The sequence below is a fragment of the Euprymna scolopes genome, chromosome 7 (assembly GCF_053919585.1).
Source record: "Euprymna scolopes isolate OS-2025 chromosome 7, ASM5391958v1, whole genome shotgun sequence".
Classification (NCBI taxonomy): domain Eukaryota; kingdom Metazoa; phylum Mollusca; class Cephalopoda; order Sepiida; family Sepiolidae; genus Euprymna; species Euprymna scolopes.
The window spans coordinates 140,569,679-140,593,164 of record NC_136488.1 but is presented as its reverse complement, the minus strand read 5'-3'; the positions used below and the strand labels follow the sequence as shown (position 1 = coordinate 140,593,164).

At 34.0% G+C, this 23,486-nt stretch overlaps 1 protein-coding gene across 4 annotated transcripts in view; it reads right to left on the bottom strand.

Moving 5' to 3' along the window:
• The window catches only part of LOC145280004 (glutathione peroxidase-like), a 38,484-nt gene extending 18,466 nt beyond the window's left edge, over positions 1-20,018 (bottom strand). The window contains exons 1-2 of one of the 4 annotated variants that reach the window (XM_080131628.1): positions 19,880-20,018; positions 1,307-1,386 (exon numbers count right to left, since the gene is read on the bottom strand). In XM_080131628.1, the coding sequence (XP_079987754.1) occupies positions 1,307-1,363 (57 nt within the window). In that variant the 5' untranslated portion in view covers positions 1,364-1,386; positions 19,880-20,018. Of the gene's footprint in view, positions 1-1,306; positions 1,387-9,376; positions 9,690-10,063; positions 10,389-12,332; positions 12,466-19,879 lie in introns of those variants that run through there. The other 3 variants (XM_080131629.1, XM_080131630.1, XM_080131631.1) reach the window with 3 other exon arrangements.
• Between the last annotated feature and the right edge of the window lie 3,468 nt (positions 20,019-23,486).

Here is a 23,486-nt window from a genome sequence, read left to right as displayed (position 1 = left end):
AAAAAAGGGGAAGAATATAATAGAGAGGAAAAACCGAGAAAAAAAAAGAAAATAGAAAGAAAAAAGAAAAAGAAATAATGCAATGATAATAAAATATTAACAAAAATAATAAAAAAATAATAAAAGTACTAAAATATATACATATACATTTTCTGAAAACATTCATATATATATATATATATATATATATATATATGAAAACAGTAAAAAATCTTTTGTTTTTATTTATCTTATCTTGTGTTTAATTTGTTTTTTTTCAGTTTCATCTGTCACTATCCATATATATATATATATAAGTTTCATGGTTTAATTTTAAATTCAGAAAAAAACAACATATAGAGGCATATATTCGATTTAAGAATTTATTGCTTGACAAAGGAATATATAGAAGGGGTTATTTTAATTTCCTTAATCCATGGATTTTTAATAATGGCTCATATCATCAGAGGAAATGAAATGCAGTTAGCAAAATGTTCAGCTGCGAATGGACGCTATTTTGCTTTTCAGCACAATTATTAAAAATAGTTTTTGAGTGATTGTGGATAATATATGTCTCTATATGTTGTTTTTTTTTTCAGAATTTAAAATTAAACCACGAAACTTATATATTCCTCTATTCTTAAATATTGAGCTTTTCCTTTTTGGCTAGGATCTCCTTGAAAGTATTACTTCAAGTAATATCTATCAGGATTTTCCATCTGAATTCTATCAGTGTCTTATCTCGCTTATATATATATATATATATATATATATATATATATATATATATATATATATATATATATATATATATATAAACAAATTTACATGGTCATAACATTGGACATGCTCATGTTTCAAACAAATGGTTGATTAAAACCAGAAGTTCTCGTCATTCAACTTAAATTAACTATTTATTAAGTCATCTGACGAGGACTTCTGGTTTTAACCAACCATTTGTTCGAAACATGAGCATGTTCAAAGGTATGACCATGTAAATTTTTTTACATTAATAAAAATATATCTTGCTCTTCTTTTATTGAGCACTCTTAATATCCTTGTTAAATTCATTAGTTATCACACTTGAATACTTTTAACCTAGTGTATATATAAGTTATATTGATGCACCTGAAGAAGGCCAGAAATAACATCGATCGAAACGTTGTAAATAAAACTAAGATGAGAATCATTGTCTGAATAATTCATACGGAATTTGAAGTTTTGAAATTTTTTAAGTTTGGAAATTTAAAAAATAGTTAGTCGACATACATAGTGAGATGGAGATAAATAATAAAAAGTGAAAAATATATTGAAAAATAATACGTACACTCGTTACAGATGAAACGAATAGGACACTGAGGATGTGGGCTGGTAGCCAAAGCATTTTTGCTGTTGGCCAAATTGTCTCTAAAATAAAAAGAAAAAAAACAAAGGAAAAAAAATTAAGGTTGTATTACTGTACACATAGATTCGAAAAAGTTGTCAAAAAACAAATATATAACAAGTAAATGTTATCAAAGGCAAGATAAGTTACTTTTCTGCCAAACTGGATATATTTTTTGTGTTTTTATTCAATGTAACATGTTTATTCAGCTCGAAAACCATACAGTGTTTACCGATGTATTGGAAAATTCAAGATGGCGTCTCACACCCTCTTTAACACCCTAAGTTTGGGAAAAGGTGTTATAAATAAAAAACTATACAAAATACTATTAAAAACCCGCCGAATATATGTCAACATATGTCACGGTAACATATATTGAGCGAGTTTTTAACAGTATTTTATCTGGAAAGGGGAGAAGGGAAGAGGAATGGGGAGCAGCTCCCGAGAGGTGGGAAATGAGAGCTGAATAGTGAGAGTCTCTTGGTTTATTGGGTTGCTCCTACATGGACGAGAAACTCATTGCCACAAGGACAATGGTCTTTGATTGCAGCATCTGCCAGAACAGATACTACATTTTGATCTTAACCCGAAGGCCAAACCCTCTGTGAAGGAGGCGGGCTTCTCTGAAGAAGGCAGGGGAAGTAACTCGGTCTGTCTTTTTAATTTACAACAATGGTGGCTGGTACACAATTATCTATTTGTACAAAGTACATGCTTTTGTCGTGAAGCCAAGACTACTATTTCTTCATTACGTGTCTCTTTCTCTCTACTCTTCCCTTTCCCCCTTCCTTCCTTCCTCAAAAATGTGACCAGAGGTTGTAACCAATCAGGATGGAGAACAGTTCTGGTGGGAAAGACAAAAAGAGAGATACAAAAGTGTTGGAAGCAAAAAGACGGAGATGCGAGTGGTTCCAGAGTCAGGGGACATAAATGAAAATCACAAACTTTTTATAACCCGATACCACTTGTATGCTGAAATGAATATAAAACCGTTTCGTTTGGAAGTTCCTTTGTTTCTTTATTATTATTCCCAGGTCGGTTTCTACTCCTGTCTTATTAATTTCAACGACTCCCCAAGAGGAGGACCCGCCGAAATGGTGACCTACCCAACAAGAATTACATTATGGTAACCGCCATACTTTAATCTTTCACAAATCAGGAAAAAACGCTACAAAGAAATAGATCTTCGAAAAGAACAACACCAGAAAAATCTTATCTTACATCAAAGAAATACGACCCTTCCAAAAAATATAATCCCAAAAAACCTTATATTTTACAAAAATAAAAACAATCTCCCTTTTCCCAGTTTTCCATCCTCCTATTTTCGCCTTCTCTTTCTATCTCCCCCACTTACTGACTGGTTTTCAAACTTAAAATGCACCAATCAATAATACTGTAACCCTTTTCCCCCTCCCATTGCAAAACCCAATCATATTCTGCAAAGCAGAGAACAAAAATGACAAAATCCACTATAAAAAAACAAACCAAAAGCTACAAATTAACGATTGAAAATACAAGGAGCTTGAAGAATAAAAATCTTATATAAAATAACTGGATACAACATTGAATACTATTCCCAAAATAACTGGATTCAGCATTAAATAACCCACAAAGGGTTGATATGCCATTAAACAAATCCAAAAAAATATGTAATAATGCAGTAACATTTAACTGACTGTGACATGGCAGTTAGGTAGATAACATTGCTTATTGTTGAAATTGATAAAAACAGTAAGTAGTTGTTTTTTAATGAAAACTCGGCACTTCTGCAGTATACGGACGGCGGCCATTTTTTTGGTGCGTTTTACTAAACTGTCGCCAGGTGGCACTTCTCGGTCAAAGAACAGGGGATGATAACTCATACTTTTTGGGAAATTCTTCAGAAACTTTATCTTAAAATGGATGTAAATTCTCTAAATGTGTGATATTGCATTGTTGACGTCGGACACCCGGGAAAGAATAGACTTTTGCAGCCTAATAGATTGTTGTCAGCCACGAAGCAGTGTCAATGTAGAAGAAACATGGTATTGTAAACCAGCAATAGTAGTGACAAATTCTGTTGGAGATGCTGCTTTAATTCTAATATTGTTCCATTTAAATTATTAAATTGTTGACTCTTTAATTTGAAAAAGGTTTCATTTAAATTATTAATTAGTTAGAAAAAAGAAAAAAAAAAATTTTACTTGATAAAAATCCCATGCTGCTTTAAAAATTGTTTTATTAAAATTATATTTTCTTACGCAGACTTTCCCAATAAATGTTGTTACAATTATATTTTCATACATTTTTATACAATGTTTCGATTTTCAAATATTTTTGTGTTCAGAAAAAACATCTCGTTTGTTACTTATTTGCCATGTTATTTAACCAAGAAGAATTGGAATTATCACCCCCCCCACCCAAATATTGCCGCCGTCCATATACTGCAGAAGTGTCGAAAACTAATTTTTTCTGTTATCGGACTTTGCTGCAGTAAAGAAGAAGAACCTTTATCTCTAAAATTATATAAATGCAACTTTGTGTGTGCGTGTGTGTGTTCGAGTTCGTTCCTTATAGACTCCGAAACGGCTGAGCAGATTTTCTTTAAAATTTACAGAACTTTAGTCTATAAGTCTGGGAGCGATCTTAGTTAAGTTTTGTCTCAGAATAACCCCGATAATTACCAATAATCAAAACCATTATTTTAATTTATCTATCATTGGTAAAGTCATTTTTTTCTATGTTGTCATTTAGCAACAATGACAGAACAACGGGCCGTGAAAATTCTACTATTGGTAAGTTGATAGCATGTTTTTTTTCATTTTTTTTTTTTTTTTTTGTATGACGTGGTTTGTAGGTTCAAACTCTGCACATAAATTTCTTAATTTTATTTCATTAACTGCAAAGGATTTTATAAGACTTAAAAATTTATGTGTTTTTATTTTTTTATTATTCTTTTGCCTGACATAGTCTGTAGGTTCAAACCCTGCACGTAAATTTCTTAATGTTTTTTTTTTTTTTCGTTAACGGGGAAAGAAATTCATATAAAATAATTTTATAAAAGAAACAGTAGGTTCTCTACAGTACAATGTAGAATAAGACATATATTTTGGACTAAGTTACTGCATGGAGGTTTGTGAAGCTTCCTCCCGATCGATTTCACGGATTTCAATGACAAAAAAAAAAAAAAATAGAAGTGTGTAATATTCATTGATCATCATTAAATCCTAGGCAACGTCGGGTCTCCTTGCTAGTTTTTTTTAATACAAAACATTTTTTCGCAGCCATTAAATATATTTAGGATATCAAACGCCACCCAAAGATCCCCTAAATTTAGGGTTAGTTTTGGAGGGCCATTATAATTATTATCGTTAAATAAGTTTCAGTGTTTATCAATTCCACAAATTAGAACGTTTTTTTTTAGTCATTTGGTAGAATTACCTCCCTTTTTATTTTATAAAAGTGAAATAAAAACTGGAACTAGGATGTTTTGTTTTACTTGGAAAATTGTTGGCTTATTCTATCTGACTCCTGATGCATTTTCCGTTCACTCTCATGGTCAGTTAGTTATCAGCATATTTCTAAAACAATGGAAAGAAGTCAATAATTGTTATAGATATAAGCTATTTCCTAATAAAAATAGGTTTGAATTACTGGGCATTATTAACAAGCTCTTTATTAAAAAAATGTTATGAGGGAGTGTTATTCAGGTATCCACTCTCTCTAGTGGAATCCAGTTGCATGGCGGATTGACGTTTATATTGGTATTTACTTACTTCCCCACAAGAGTAAAATGTGACACACGGTCGTTTTTAATGTGGGAGGAAACAGGCTCCCCCAAAATGGGCACCCGAGAAGTAGGCAAAAATAAAAATTGCCTTAGTATAGAAAGTTTTCCCCAACAACAATGAACTTCAGAACAAATATTACACTGTGAAATTTTTTTTTTTTTTTTTTTCTGAAAAATACAAAAATAAATTAGGCACTAAGCCATTCCAAAGTGTTGGGAAGGGAGGGGGGGGGTTACGGTCATCCATGTCATTATATCTTAAATATGTCTATCATTTTCCTAGCTAGAATCTTCAGCATTTCTGCATTACACGGACGGTGCCATTTTTTGTGCATTTCACTAAATTGTTGTCAGGTGACTCTTTTCTCCATTCAAATTGTTTATTAATTTAAAAATTAAAACTAAAATATATTGGGTTATGGTTAGGGTAAGGGTTATTAATTTAAAAATTAATACTATAATATATTGGGTAACGTCACTACATAGAGTTTGTGGGTGATATGAGAAAAATAAGGCACTAAAAATGTTTCTCATCTTAAATACTAGCCTGGATGCCTGGCGTTGCCCGGGTGTTTGGAAGCACGTGTTGAGCAAAAAAAAAAGAAAAAGGAGAAATGTGCTAGTAGGCAGGCAGGCTCGAGCCCATACCGCAAAAGAGGAAAAGAATGTGAGTCTTTACTGTTGCATCCATCACCAAACCGGAAGTGGCGAAGGTTTAAATTAAGGCTAGTTGAGCAAAAAGTGGGTATGATTTTCGAAAATTTTGGCGGAAAAAGCGACCCCTCCTTGTAGAAAAATGCTCAGTTAAGGGTAAAGGAATTAATATTTTTAGCCAATTTTTCGATATTTGTCATCCGAGGGCTAGAGCTTCAAAACGATACCTATCTCATGAAAATTTGTCACCTCTGTCAAAAGTTTTAGACAGACATACAAACATACATACATGCATACATACATTTAAACAGACAGGTGAGATTTATATTATAGACTAGTGGGGGGGGGGTACCCGGGGGGGGTACCCGGCGTTGCCCGGATGTTTGTAGGTGTGTGTGTTTTTGGGTAAATGAAAACAAAAATCGTTGGTTGTTTAAAAAAAAAAAAAAACGTGCGACTTGGCAGGTGCCCATTTTTGACGAGTTAATGACGTCAACTTTGAGTGCAACCCGCACTGAATGACGTCAAGTGGAAGTCGTAAAGTTAACATTTTGTGCGAGCGTTACAACGACAATGACGACGTACGCAATAGCTATTCAGCAGTGAACATTTTCTCCGGGACAGTTTTTAATGCGGTCAATAATCCGGTTTGTTTGTTTTTACCTAACTTTGGGGAAAAACAGCTTCCCCCCATTTATTAGGGGAGTGGCTCGTCTTGAAATGAAAGCAACCGTCTGATATGACGACGGTAAGCCGACATTGACCAAACGTTACATCACTTTCTAGAGACCACTGGCCATGGGCCAGAGATAACAATCGAGTTTCGCTTTTTTTATACCGAAAAACGAAAGCAATATGCGGCAATCCGAAAATGTTGAATATTTAACGTTTCAAAGTCAGGCAAATTAAATAGACATGCGACCTTCGTTCGTAACTGGTAGATATTATGATTTCGACGTGATATAAAAAGTTTTAAAAATGAGCGATGGCCTCGAGAAGCCGCCAAAAAAAAATCCTTTCTTGGACATACACAAAAAGCGAACATACATACACACATTTTCGCTCTTATATATATAGATTACTACATGAGGAGTCATTTCTGTTAAAAGAGTGCATTTATTTTACCCATCAAAACTTGAGAAATGCACGGTTAAAGTGTGTAAACATTCTGTAGGATATTGGGGTGTGAGTCGGTGTTGACCAATTCATAATCGGAATCCGTCAATTCGTTTAATTCAAATCATTCTAACGCTAAGGAATTTTGCCACAAATGTTCATTAAACAATCTTTGCTTATAAGTGTCCTGTAGAAAAGGCAAAAAATTTATGATTACAGATTTTCATAAACAAAGGGGCACACGTGGTTATTTTCTGGAGGGAAAAGAAAATTATTAATTGCTTAAGTGACATGTGTGTGTGTGTGTTCAGTACATATGAAAACAGCAGTTCAAAATAACTTGCTGAAAAGAATTCTCGTTTGATGTAGTAACTTTCCATGCCGAGAATTTAAGGTGCATGATGCGCACAAAGTCATATTCGTGATTTAATGTCCTACAAGACAGAGTCAGGCAGCGATGATGTTTACTCGTAGAACTGCATCCTGAACTGGTTTGATTTTTGCACGCAAAAGCTTATATACCTGTGTTCTAGAACATTCCAAACTATTTGTCGTGAAACGTAACGTAGTTCCTTTATCGCATGTGTGCGGATGGGCAAATTACAACGTAAGTTTATGCGTAATTCATATGTGTACATGTTGAAAACAATGATTGCTATGAGAATGTCTGCCAAAGATTTGTTCCGGCCGCATATAGCGATCGCTACAATTCGATGAATAAAAATTCAACATGGCTTCCTGTTGCCATTCGTTGACCAATAAACAGCCTTGACCTTGTGATCAAAAAACCAAGATTGAGTTAAATGGAATGAATCGATGGAACTTCAGTGAATTTGTTTGTATCTTTATGAATTTATGTGGAGAGTGCTCAACGTCTCGGACGACAAATATCAAAAAATTGGCCAAAAACATTCATTCAGTTTTGTACAAGGAGGGGTCAATTTTTTGCGAGCCATTTTTGCAAGTCATCATATCGGTTGGATAGAATTTGCCTAATTTTAATGTTCCGAACTTCCAGTCGCGTCATGGAGTAGCAGTAACATCTCAGAATTGATTTCACTTTCTTTCCTGCCTTCACGTCACGGGTTCGAGCCTACTACCACTTTTTTTTTTTTTTTTTTTTGCTCCAAACACACCTCCAAACACCCGGACAACGCCGGGCATCCAGGCTAGTTCTAAAGTATAAAAGAAAAATTTATTCTACCTAAGTAAAAAAAAAAAAAAAAATTAAAAAGTTGTTTTGTCATGAAATGCACACGATATGCAGTAAAGGATTTCGCCGAATTTATTCGCGCCACTCGATCTCTCTCCAAAAAATACAAACAGATTCACTGAAGTTCCGTCGATTCGCTCTGTTTGACTCAATCTTGGTTTTTTGATCGCAAGGTCAAGGTTTGTTTATTGGTCAACGAATGGCAACAAGACGCCATGTTGATTTTTATTCATTGAATGTTGACACACTTACATGTTACTGATACTTTGATAATGTACATAGTTACAATTAATTTAAAAAATTTATTTACTCTGGTCCAACAAACTATTAATATAAAACATTTTAAAATAATCACCTAAAATTCATGATGGGCTTACGGTATTACTAACCCTAAGGCCGAAGGTGGTTGCCAATTGAACTAGAGTTAGCTTTGCTATTGTTATCTTTTAAATTTAAAATTAGTGGTCAGCTAAAAAATCTACCGCCATTTTTATCTCGTGTTTGGCTAAGTGAAAGTTGCGATAACAAATTCAGAAATTATAAAGCTTACAGTTTCCAAACGTTTAAATTTTACAGGTTTGACAGAAAAGTAAATTTTATTGCGTTTAGTTATTTAGTGTATGTTTTCTCTCTAATTTTGCGTCGTGAATTTTATTACACCCATTGACGATTATGAAATCGGCTGGAATTATAAAAAGTTTTTAATCTGAGAAAGAAAAAGAAAGAAAGAAAATGAAGCCAAACAATTCTATTCATTATTTCCTAACTCAGCTAAAGTGAACATATTTTAGCTTCAAAACCGTAAACAATCAGAAACGAAAACCAAATAAAATTTTGAAAAATTAACTAATTTTTCATGTGCCATTCTTTTTGGCGCTTCTACACTATTGGGACGAGATTGTGCAGTCAATAAATGGAGTTTTCAGATAAAAAATGGTTTCAACTGATTTTGTTTGTTTTTTTTTGTCAATTCTAATCAGTTTCAATGGTAGCTTCCAAATTATGCAGTCGGAATTACCTGAATATTTTTGAATTATTAAACAAAAAACAACTTAGCAGGTGAAAAATTGCCACCACCTTATTTGAATCGAAACGGAAAATTAACTCCCTTTTGAACTCTGCTGTGTTTTACAATCGTTTTCTTCAAAGTCAATGTTTTATTTTCTTAAATAATTTTCTACCTTATCGATTTTCGTAATTTTTGGATATAATAAAAATACGAGGAATATACGTAGATACCATTGTTTTCATGTGAACTTACGATTTCCAAGATTTCGTCCCAATAGTGTAGAAGCGCCAGTTGTTTTTTTTTGTTTTGTTTTTTTTTTAAGAGGAACCTATATTAATAACGGTAAAATCCATTGAAAGCGGTCGGTGGTTCTATGAGAAAATAAAGCTGTGTACCCATTATAAATGTTTCTTTTCTGTGTCTTATGTTATACATTAGTACATTAGGGGTCATTTCGAGTTAAAAGTTTATTTACTGACTGCACTCATCTGGACTAGAGAAAATCATGATTTAAATGTGTATGTCTCGTCTAAATAACTAACGATGAATATCTAATATGGCCGACAAGACGGGTGATCAAAAAATCAGATCGAGCGTACCGCGTACCGAAAAGCGAAATGAGACTAACGAAATGAGACCTCATTTGATCTCATTTCGTTTTCCGGTACGCTCGATCTGACTTTTTGATCACCCGTCTTGTCGGCCATATCAGAGAATTATCGTTAGTTATTTAGACGAGACATACACATTTAAATCATGATTTTCTTTAGTCCAGATGAGTGCAGTAAATAAACTTTTAACTCGAAATGACCCCTAATGTACTAATGTATAACATAAGACACAGAAAAGAAACATTTATAATGCGTACACAGCTTTATTTTCTCATAGAACCACCGACCGCTTTCAATGGATTTTACCTTAATAACTTTCATTATTTACTTTTTGGATGATCCTTTTTCAATAATGTGGAATGAAGATATCACTTTTTCGGCTAAAGCTCCCAAGAAGAATTATTCTGCGTTTTAGTATTTTTCCTCTTTTCTCCTTCTCTTGAATTGTTTTTTTTTTTTGTTTTTGTTTTTTTAGTTCTTTCTTTCTTTTTTTTTTTTTTTCTTTTATTTATTTATTTTCCGCTTTTCGATTCATCTAATTTCACTGAGATGGAGTTAGTGTGTGTTGCTGTTGCTGTGCGTTTGTGGGGAGGGGGGGGGGTCTTCAGAGCTGCGAGTGCGAACCCGCCATAAAAGTCTACAGGAACTGTATTGTTTGTCAGCAGCAGACGAAGAATGGCGAGTTTTTTGTGAAATTTAAGATACTTGGAGATTTAAGCAAATATTTATTTCGGTTAATAATGGCTGTCATTTTTTTTTTTTTTTTTTTTTTTTTAATGCTACTCAAGATAATGCAGTAGTAGTAGATTATTATTATTATTATTATTATTAGTAGTAGTAGTAGTAGTAAAGAACGCAAAATTGTAAGTTAACTATCCCCCCACACACACAAAATGGTAGTGTTGGCATCGACTGGTACCACATGAAATAGTCGCTAAGTGGGTACTAGTGCACAGTGCAGTCCAGTGCACTTATTGATCCGTGCTGAAATAATAACGTTATTATTTAAAAAGCCATTCTTAACATGGGGCGGGTGTTTTGTACCTATTCTATACTTTCACCTTACAATTGAATAAAAAAACATATCATAAAACTTTAATTAAACTTGGAAATACGATTTAAAAAATAGCGCAGATAAGTAAGAGCACTAGCACCGCTAAGAGGCAAGAAGATGGGAAAACCCAGGAGAGAAAGTACTAACCAGACCTCCATTGTATGTGTGCAAAAAAGACTAGGACTTTCGGTGGTTTGGTGCCACACAAATTCCAGTAAAGGCAAAAAAATCGATGACAGCGATTGTTGCGATTCTAGTTTTCTCTTAACCTTAACACTAAGCCCGAGTGACAACATTCCCTTAAAAACGCGAGAACATAAGATTTTAATTACACCATTACCAGGCGTTCAAATGCCATCTAGTCAGAAAGTGAGTGATTATTTTGCATTAAATTTCTATGGGAAAATGGTCCCCGCCCCCCAATCAAAATTCTAGAATGATTAATTTTCATTTAAATTTTCTTAAATGTTCTTCATAATGATGTCAAAGTTGGCGATACATTAGATGGGAATTATTTTTTGTTTTTACATTTGAAAAATTACATTTTAATAATTAATTTAATTTTTTACATTTAAAAAATAAAATTTCATAATTCATTTAAGCTTTTACATTTGAAAAATTAGATTTTAATAATCCATTAAAGTTTTTACATTTGAAAAATTCAATTTTAATAATCCATTAAAGTTTATTACATTTGAAAAATTGAATTTTAATAATTCATTAAAGTTTTTACATTTGAAAAATTAAAAGTTAATAATTCATTAAAGTTTTTACTTTTTTTTTTTTTCAAACGATAAATAAATGGCCTAAAAAATATTGTCGAATGTAATTATTTATGGGCGATTATTGACAAACGGTTTGATTTATTCATGATGAAAGATCAGTCCCTCTCTTCTATCTCTCTCACACACACACACACACACACACACACACACACAATGAATATATGTAAAGAAGTTTTCCAAATTAAAATGATTTAGTTTTCAAGAAAATATAAAGTGTAGAAAGTCGATTAGGTGTTTGTTTACTTTAGCGAAAACCAACGCATTTCAAGTGAAATCATTATGACGTACAGGGTGTCCAAAAAGTCACTAAAAAATAAAGAATCTATTTAAGTTCAAAACCCTTCAGTATCTATTTGGAGACTCTGTACTTACGTGTCAAAGCGAGATTTATTTTTAAAAATTACGAAAAATGACCCAGTGGAAGATGTGTTAGATTAATTTTTAACAAAAAAATCATCCACAAATACGTTCCGTTTAAAAATGTTGGACCCTTAATTTTAGTCAAGGGAGATAAGTCAGTTTGTCATACTGGATTCGTCGCACAGTTCTCCCACGTACGATAAAACTCGATAATTCAATAGATTCTATTTTTACTGGTAATTATTTTTCTACTGGATCATTTTTTCATAATAATTTGAGGAATTTCACCATGATTTTAAGTACGTTTTTACCTGAAATGGGTTTGTTTAAAAGATTAAAATAAAAAAAAAATTAAAAAAAAAAATAGTGAACAATATTCTGAAAATAACTCATCTTACCATAAAGAGGTTGACTTTCTGCTGTTCTTTTCAGTTAAAAAAAAAAAAAACATCAGCTGACCATTAGCTCAATCGCTGAATTATGACACACGCGAAATAAATACATAATTGACAGGTAGGCGGGGCTTTAAAAAAAATATGGAAGAACCAACCGCAATAAAACACGTTTTTGGGTTTTTTTTTTTAAAAACATTACCAGCTATCTTCAGTGGCTCATAATAATCCCGTAATTATCGACTTTTATTGACTTTCACTAGAAAATTTTAAGTATTAATGAAGGAAATTAAAACGTTAATGTTCTTTAAAACGAAGCCAATTTATTGTGCTTTAATATTACTTAAAAATCATTTTAAATACAATTTTTTAAGTAAGTTCTGGCATAATTTGAAGTTTTAACTAAAGTACAATACGTAGAAAACATACCTCATATATATATATATATATATATATATATATATATATATATATATATATATATATATATATATATATAAGTGAATTTAGTTTACAAACAAATGGCTACACATAAGCATACATGTTTCAGCGAAAACCCAGTAAGGGAATAGCTTCGTCAGGCCAAGGACAACTCATTGTTGAGTTGTCCTTGGCCTAACGAAGCTATTCCCTTACTGGGTTTTCGCTGAAACATGTATGCTTATGTGTAGCCATTTGTTTGTAAACTAAATTCACTTATTTTGGCTCTGTCTAAACATTGAGCACTCTTTTGGGTGACACACTTATATATTTTGTTTTAAACAAACAAATAATTACTACCAATACAATATATATATATATATATATATATATATATATATATATATATATATACACACACACACACACACACACACGCACACACAAACTAGCAGGGAGAACCGACGTTACCAGGAATGAGGATCAATGAATATTCCTTACTTTCTATACATTTATAATCATCAAAATCGCTGAAATAACTCATTTTCCAATCAAATCGATTGATTACGTAGTCAGTGAGTTATTTTCACATGCCTCCCCGCAGTAACTTAGTCTACATTGCACTGCGGAGAACCTACTGCTGATTTTATAAAATTATTTTTATATATAATGGCTTGAATTTAAGTTTAAAAGTCAAGTATCATGGCTCAATTGTGCTCTAAATGAAAACATTCATTTCAAACGCACCCCTGTCTAGTGTTGATTTTATATGTTGGGCCCTTATGCTTGTACGATGATAAAACTTCAATAGTTATGAGAGAAATTCCGATAAAATAAATTTAAAAAAAAAACTATCTAAAAACACTCCCAGGTACATAAAGTACATTTGTGTGAATTTTATTTTTAAATTAGGCCAATGTGGAATGGTTAGCCTACTCAAACAAGACAGGTGATGAGGGAAGGTTCTGTCACGATTTCTCCATTGCTTATGATCGAACTCAGATTGTTCACGAACCTACCCGTGTAGTGTAGACAGTGACGGTCAGTATGCAAGTCTTCTAGACCTTTTTCTCACAATTTGTCCTGAGCTATGTTCATCTTCCGTTCTGCCTCCACTGGGATCTTCCGACCACTTGGTTGTCTCAGTTAAGCTAAAAACAAAATGTAATAAGTCCTCGGACATACCTCTCCATCGTACAGTATATAGATACTCTATGGCTGACTGAGATAGCTTTCGTACATTTATATCAGATCTACCTCTCCATTCCATGTTTAAAAAGAATGTGTCCTTCATAGTATCAGACCTGATGAAATGATCACTATTTCCATTGCTTCCAATGTATTAGATGTACTGAAAGCAACCACTGTAAAAGAGTAATAAAGAACGCGAGAGAGTTGTATGCTCAGTCCATCAAGTCCAAAGTAGCTGAGCAGCAGCTTGGTTCCCACCAATTTGGGCAAATAACAAACAGGGTCCTGAATAGAAGTCTGTACTCTTTCCCAACCATCATTAATGGATCTGACAGAAAAAGGCAAACTCTTTGCAGTTAATTCTACCCTATGCGATCAGGACCCCCCCCCACACGCATTTCTTCCTGTCTCTGAAAACACACTATGCGACATACAAATATCTGTGCATGATGTTGCCAAGCTAATCAAAAACCTTGATTCCAGTAAAGCAATTGGCCCTGATGGCATTCTTATTATAGTGCTCAAAAAGCTTCAACCAGAACTAGCTCCCAGATTTACAAAGCTGTTTAAGCATTTTCTTAAGGAGAATTGCTTCCCAACACCCTGGAAAACATCATCAGTATGTTCTTTGTTTAAAGATTCAGGTTTGATGAGTAAGTTGCTGGAATCTGTGTTAAATAGAGTAGTCAACCACCTCAGCAAAAATAACCTCCTCAGTGACATGCAATATGGTTTCCGTTCTGCTAGATCTGCAGCAGATGTGCTAACAGTTATATCTCATAGGATTAGCAAATCTCTCGACGGAGGCTGCCTTTTTAGTGTAATTGCCCTTGACATATCAAAAGCCTTTGATGGGTTATAGCATAAAGATCTACTCCGCAAAATCTTCAGCTACGGTATAGCTGGAAATGTCTTTTCAATTATTAAATCATTTCTCTCCGATAGGTTCATAAGAGTAGTGGTTGATGTGCAGAAATCAGAAGCTCACAGTATTAATACTGGAGTCCCTCAGGGGTCCATCCTGGGCCCAGCTCTTTTCCTGATCTACATCAATGATCTCCCAAATCATATCCCAAGATCATTCGTAGACATTTATGCTGACGACACCACTATCTATGGCAACACTTCAAAGGCCATAAATGACCAAGTGCTCTCTAATTCTCTCTCCCCTGATCTTGCTCATGTATTGCAATGGGGAAAGAGGTGGCTGGTTAATTTTAATGCATCTGAAACCAAGCTTCTATCTTTACATCATCAACGCTCTGATCCTCGTCTGACATCAATTGAAATGAATGGGTCTCGTCTTGGGGAGGCTCGATGTTTTGACAAGCTTCTAGGTTTGACCTTTACTCTTGATCTGAGATAGAACATGTACATGAAATCTGTTGCCAAGGTCACTGGAAAAATGGTGGTATCATTCTACCGCTCCAGTAGGTATCTCTCTCTATATAAGAGCCAAGTACGTCCAATGATGGAGTAATGTTGCCACATCTGGGCAGGAGCTGCTAGAACCAGCCTATCCTGCCTTGACAGAGTTCGAAATAGACTTCGTAGCCTAGTAGGGGATGCCCTTTTCTCTTTTCTAGAACATCTTTCTCACAGAAGAGACGTTGCGAGCCTGCCTTAATAGAGTCCAAAACTGGCTTCGAAATCTAGTAGGTAATGCTCTTTTCTTTTCTCTGCAACCTCTTTACCACAGAAGAGACATTGTGATCCTATCTCTGCTTTATCATAATTTTCATGGTAAGTGGTCGTCTGAGCTCCAATCTATGATCCACCTGGCCTGACTTTCACTAAAACCACTCATCTAGCTGAAACCACTATCAATAATTTCTCCCCACTCTTTAGCTGTGCCTGAACCTAAACGTAGATTCCATGAACAAAGCTTCTGTCTTAGAGCTACACACACCTGTGGAACTTTGTTCGGCCGTCCTGCTTTCCAACTGACTACAACAAGTTCTTGATGAGCCATCCCCTTAAGTAATACAATTTACCTAATTTTCAATACTAACGATTACTGTGACATTTTTCCATTGACTACTGTATACTCATTAACTCTTATCCTCAAGTGGATTCCGGGCCTTGATAAATGGAGACTCTTTTTTAAAATATATATATATATATATTTAAAGGAGATTAGAACAATAGTCTAAAGAGCTGAGTGTATTTTAATGTAACAGTGAAATTACTAGTTTAATTAAAATACAGGAAATAGAAAGTGCTCGTTGTAATTTAGATATATAATAATAATTCAATAAAAACCCTCCAAAATTTGCTGATGAGGAGACCTTGCTTACCAAAAAACTATATATAATTATTCTACATAACTTGATGTATACCACAATAAAAAGCATTGTTTTCCGAAACGATCGTACAGATAATTGATTTTGTTGTTGTTCCTTCTTATGAAACGGATTTTTAATTTAATTAAAATATGATTTTTAAATTTTAAATTATAAATCACATTACTTAATATATATATATATATATATATATATATATATATATATATTTGGCAAAAATGGTAATTAGTAAAACCTGAAGAGAGTGCTCAATACTATTGCAGAGAAAATATGCGTCTTATTTTTTATCTGTTCAGTTACATATGTTTCAGTTGCCGGACCATATTACCGTTTTATCTGTTCAGTTACATATGGTCCGGCAACCGAAACATATGTAACTGAACAGATAAAACGGTAATAAAAAAATAAAACGTGTATATATATATATATATATATATATATATATATATATATATATATAAAGTGAATGTATCTGTGTGTCTGTCCGTGTACATTTCCCTCCGCAATAACTCTGTCAATTTTTAATCTACAGACTCGAAATTTGATATACAGGGTACTGAGATGTGGGAAAATCGATCTGATCGGTTTTTGGCCAGAAATTTGGCGATTAAGGGGTCAAAGTTCAACAATTTGACCTTTGAGAACTTTACCAAACTCCTCCGACAATTTTGGGTCTACGCACTTGAAATTTTAGATATAGGTTCCTTGGACATGGATCTAGCTTAATAACTTAATTTGAACCCAAAATAATAAATTTTGAGGGGTCATAATAGGAGTCAAAGTTTAAAAAAAATTGACCTCTGCGGTCTCTTCCAAATTACTCAGACAATTTCTGGTCTAAATATTTTAAATTTTACATAAAGGGTATTCAGAGATAGGGCAAGCTTTTTCATCAGTTTGGGTCGAAAATCTTTAGTTACCAATATATAAATGTATGTATGTATGTCTGTTTGCATGTCTGCCTTAAACTTTCAATAGAGGCGACGGAATTTACCAAGATCAGTATCGTTTTAAAGTTCGACCTTTCATATGACAAATATCGAAAAATTGGCTAAAAACATTGATATCTTCCTCTTCAACTAGGCACTTTTCAAAAGGGGGGGGGGTCACTTTTTTCGCTGATATTTTTTAAAGTTCTCCTCTCCTTTAGATTGTCTAGCCTTAATTTTTTAAAATGTCGCTTCCGGTTTGGCGGTGGTCGTAACAGCATAAACGTTAGGTTTTACCCCATTCTTTTCCTCCTTTGCGGTACAGGTTCGAGCCTACCTTCCTACTACCACTTTTTTTTTTTTTTTTTTGCTCAACATACACATCCATACACCCGGGCAACGCCGGGCTGAAATGCTAGTATATCTATAAAAGTGAACGTGTCTGTGTGTCTGTCTGTCTGTGTACATTTCCCTACGCAATAACTCTGTCAATTCGTATACAGAGTACTGAGATTTGGGAAAATCTTTTTACTGCGTTTTCGGCCAGAAATTTGGCTGTTAAGGGGTCAAAGTTCAACGATTTGACCTTTGAGAACTCTACCAAACTCTTCCGACAATTTTGGGTCTAAACACTTGAAATTTTAGATATAGGTTCCTTGGACACGGATCTAATTTAATAACTTGATTTGAGCCCAAAACAATAAATGTTAAGGGGTCATAATAAGGGTCAAAGTTAAAAAAAAATTGACCGCTTTTTTTTTTTTTTGCTCAACATACACCTCCAAACACCCGGGCAACGCCGGGCTGAAATGCTGGTGAAGCAATAAAAATATTTAAATTTCATGTCATAAAAACATTCAATGATCATTAATTGCAATCTTTAGGTTGCCCTAATCATAATGAAATAATAAAAAACAAATGAAACAAACCTTTATTAAAATGAAACGAAACGAACAAAACATATTTTGTAAATTTTTTGCTACGACAGTTTGGATGTCCCCTCCCCACTTTGGTTCTTATGGCTATGCCCTTGAAGAACTTTCCATTCTCTCTATTTCTGTATTAAAACTAAAATGGAGTTTCCATGAACAAAGTTTCTTTCTTAGTATATCCTCTCTGTGGAACAAAATAGCATGAGGCTGCTTCCCAGCTGATTACAACATTATCGTTTTCAAGTCTAATGTAAATAAATAATTATTGGGCCATCCTTTTGGATAATCAGATCTTTGAAGATGAGACTCAAACAAAGGCACATGGTCTACAATTTTATGATATCGGTATATTTTTTTAATTTTGTTTGGACTGTGGGATAATAATGTATATTTCTTGTTTTAAAATAAATATTTTTAATTGCCCAAAAGCGAGGGAAGGCGTCTGTTCAAAATTTTCAACAACGCTTTTTCTCATAGAATATATATAAAACAAAAATAAAAATTACAATTAAATTTACCAAAATGATCCAAGATGGTAAAACTAAAGTATATTATAAATATTAAAGAGTTAATATTTATAAAGTAATCTCAACCAGATGTAAAAGCTCGATAAAACCAAATAGGAGATAGAGCTTATAAGAGCAAACAGTTAATAAAACGTGTTAAAAAACACTTTGAAAAAGAGTTAAAACATATTTAATCTGAAAAGGAAACACTTGATAAGTGGATATATATCTATCTATCTATCTATCTATCTCTATATATATATATATACTAGCATTTCAGCCCGGCGTTGCCCGGATGTTTGGAGGTGTATGTTGAGCAAAAAAAATTTTTTTTTTAACTTTGACCCCTATTATGACCCCTTAACATTTATTGTTTTGTGCTCAAGTTGAGCACTGCTCAACTCAATTTATTAAGTTAGATCCATGTCCAAGGAACCTATATCTAAAATTTCAAGTGTTTAGACCTAAAATCGTCGGAGGAGTTTGGTAGAGTTCTCAAAAGTCAAATCTTTGAACTTTGACTCCTTAACAGATAAATTTCTGGCCGAAAATCGATCACATAGATTTTACCAAATCTCAGTACCCTGTATATCAAATTTCGAGTCTGTAGACTAAACATTGACAGAGTTATTGCGTAGGGAAATGTACACACACACACACGTTCACTTATATATATATATATATATATATATATAACTACTTAATTTACTCACATAAAATTAATATACAAAAGTATAGATTTATGCGTAGACTTTAAGTATTTACTTCAAAAGTGCTCAATACGTAGGTTGAGCTAGTTAGTAATTTATAAAATATATATGGCGATTAAGCTACACTTAATATTCAGCGTTTCCTAGGACTCCCCATTAGATAAGCTTATGCGCGAATTCTGTGGTTGTTTATCGTTTTTTTTTTTTTGTTTTTTTTGTTTTTGTTTTTTTCATATGCTCCTCTAAAAACGATAAACGACCACAGAATTCGCGCATAAGCCTGAGGAGTCCTAGAGTGGTTGAAACGCGGAATATTCAGTGTAGCTTAATCGCCATATATATTTTATAAATTACTATATATATATATATATATATATATATATATATATATATATATATATATATATATATATCTCGGAAGGAAACTCCTTGTAAAATAAATAAATAACCCTTGTTCTCGAATGTCCTTCGGACCTTGATAAGTGCTGACTCTTGTAAAAAAAAAAAAAAAAAAAATGGGGGAAGGGGTGAGGAAATACTTATAGAAAAAGAATTCACTTACTTGGCCGAACTTGTGTTACCGCTCGCCGCTCCGCTCCGTACAGTCGAGTCCAACTTATATAAGAAACGAAATATTGTTGTTGTTGTGTTTACACCCAAGTCAACATGTGACCACATTCACATATAATGATAAACAGTTTTTTCTTTCTCACGAGATTAGATAAGCAATTAAGTCGATCAAAGATTAAAGTTTTTTTTTGTTTATATATATATATATATATATATATATATATATATATATATATATATATATATATATATATATATATATATATATATATATATATATATTATAAACAGTTGAACAGTGAACACAACACCGCTATAATTTTAGCAATGATTTACAAAAGTCAGACGATATTATTACAATAATAACTATACTTACGCGATGTTGTCGGGGAATCTTTTTACTCTCAGTTCGGCTTCATTATTTTTGGGGTATTTTTTTACGACCTGCCCCAGCGTGGTATAACACCCCCAACCAACCACCCCATATAAAAAACGGCTTTCGGAATACCCCTCTCCCACCCCAACCTATTCATGTTAAGAACGGCTTTCGAGGTGAGGAGGACGTTTACTCCGCAAGCCGTTCTTAACATGGTGAGGTTGGGGGTGTTTATAATACGCTGGGGCACGTCGTAAAAATTTACGATTTTTTTTTTTTTAACTTATGTTTCTGAGTTTTTGAAATGAGGATAGATAATTTTAAAAAAACAAATAAAGTTGAATGTTAGCAAGGTGCCCGGGATTGAATTATAATTAATAAATGTTTCACACGCCCATATTTTTATTGTCATCGAAATCGATGAAATCGCCCATTTTTCGATCAAATTGATTGATTTTTGACTGCTATTGTAGTCGACATTACGCTGTAAAGAACCTACTGTTAATTTTCTAAAATTATTTTTTTATATATATATATATATAACGGCTTGAATTAAAGTTTAAAATGTAAAAATCAAGTATCATGGTTCAATTGTGCTCTAAACAGAAACATTCATTTCGAACGCGCTCCTCTCCTGTCACATCAAAGAACCTACTGTTGATTTTATATGTTGATCCTTTCGGCTTGTGTGGTAATAAAACTTCCTAAATGCACTTGTGATGTTAGGCTGTGTAAGGTGTTAACTTTGGTCAAAATCACCCGTTTCTTCTTTCATTGAATTATTTCGATTATCGATACTTATCGAAGACATTCCGATACAAAACCTATCTAAGAACATTGCCAGGGACATAAAGTACCTTCGTGTGAAATTTCATAAAACCCGGCGCAGCCGTTTTCGAGTCCGTAGGGAATGAACTCGCACAGACGCGGTTCCTTTTATATAATAGAAATTTTATTTTCCTGTCAATAGATCTGAACAATACAGGGAGATGCGTAAACAGAACAGGAGACTTTGATGGTATGGTCATGCTGGAAGAATGAACGAAAGGCTCTTGGGTTAGTAGATGTAGAACAGTTGAGATAGCAAGTTCAGTTAACAGGGAAAGCCAAGGAAAGCATGAGAGAAAGGATAAAGATGAACTTCAGAAAATAATTATAAAAATCTGATTAGAGACAGGTTAAGTCTCGCACAAAAACGCACATTCACATTTCAAGCTATATTACTTGTCGTATACATACGCACACACAAACATACGTGCCCACGTCCACACACGTACATATATTCACGTTCGCGTACATACACTCACATTGGGCACGTGTATATACACACACGATAACGTACACACATGTACTCACACACACGCACACATACGCACACACATGGACGACGTCACTTCCTTTCTAAGGAAATACACACATGCGCAAAAGACCACCGGAAACGAGTATAAAAGAGAGAGCAAAAAGCAGCTCCTTCTTTTCGGCCCAGCTTTCGTGCTGGTCGGTCGGTCCGTAGACCGACTGCGTGCATCACGCCCACTTACTACTATGTATGGGGCACGAGCTAACAGACCGTACGTACACATTCTCACTCTTTCTCTCTCTATCTACTACTGGTCCCTGAGAACACCTTCGCGTAGCTGACTGCTAACTGACGTCAACTCTCATATCCTCTTCTTTGTCTACACGATGGACTATCATTCTAATTTCCACTACAACACTCACTTTTCTTCCCACGCGCGAACAAACGATAGTGACCCGTACTTGAGATGAACACACATTTCCTTTTCTTTCTACAACACCAGTCCCGCAACGAACATTGGTTACACACGCGCGGACATGAACACATGTTATAGCTAAAACATTCTTTCAACAGCAAATAAACAACGTTTATCTTATCCATCAATTGAGTCTTTGTTTCCTTCAATTCCATTCGTTTCATTATTTTCTTGTGGCGAGCTAGGGTATTATATACTCTGGTCCGCTACACTAGTAATTCAATTATTCTTGCAACATTTTAACCGATGTAACCTCTGAAATTCTTCAGGTGTATCTTGTTGAACTCAGGAATCTTTTTGTTGAACTCGAGAATCTTTTCTTTTTTTTTTTTTTTACATAGGCATCACCACTTATCAAGGCCAAGAGGCCACTCGAGGATAAGGATTAAAGAGTGTACAGTAGAAATCGGACAACATAGTAACCGTCAGTAATGGAGAATTGGTAAATTTGTTAACTTATATGGAACGGCTCATCAAAAACTTGTTTACGTTAGACTTGAAGACAACCATATTATAGCCAGCTGGAAAGCAGGAAAACAGAACACGATTCCATAGGCGTGCAGTTCTAAGAAAGAAGCTATATTCATGGAATCTACGTTTAGGTTTAGGCACAGATAAAGAGTGGGGGGAATTAGTGATAGGGTTTTCTGCTAGACGGGTGTTTTTCATGAAAGTTTGGCGAGGTGGGGACCATAGATTGGAGCTCAGACGAGCACTTGCCATGAAAATAACGATAAAGCAGAGACAAACTCACAACATCTCTTCTGTGAGAAAGAGGTTGCAGGGAAGAGAAAAGGACATCCCTTACGAGGCTACGGAATCTATTTTGAACTCTATCAAGGCAAGATAAGTCCTTTCTAGCAGCGCCTGCCCAAATGTAGCAACAGTACTCCATCCTAGGACATACCTGGCTCTTATATAGATAGAGAATTGCATCAGCAGTGAGATATCTACTGGATCAATACTGAATCCCATCATTTTTCCAGCGGTCTTGGCCACGGATTTAATATATGTGTTCCATATAAGATCAGGAGTAAAGCTCAAGCCAAGAAGCTTGTCAAAACATGAGGCCTCCGCCAGACGAGAGCCATTTATTTCAATGGAATTTCAAACAGAACCCTTTAGCTCTCGTTCCACAAGGTTCCATGGTATAGTTGATAAAGTACTCAGTAAAATTCAGTTGTAAGTGACACTCTTCTAGAGGTTGAAGGTTCAATTCTCTGCGCAGACGATACTAAGAATATAACTATGAATTGCTTAGGATTTCTATCCGGTCATGGCTGATGGAACGAGAGCATGCTACCCTGTGGATTAAATAGAAGGTTCCATTCAAGATTTCATAAAGATTCCTGAGTTTGACAAGATATGAGATTCCTTCAATAAGTTTCCAGATTTTTTTTTTTTTTTTTTGTACAGGCATTTAAAATTATCATAGGCTCTTGAAAATA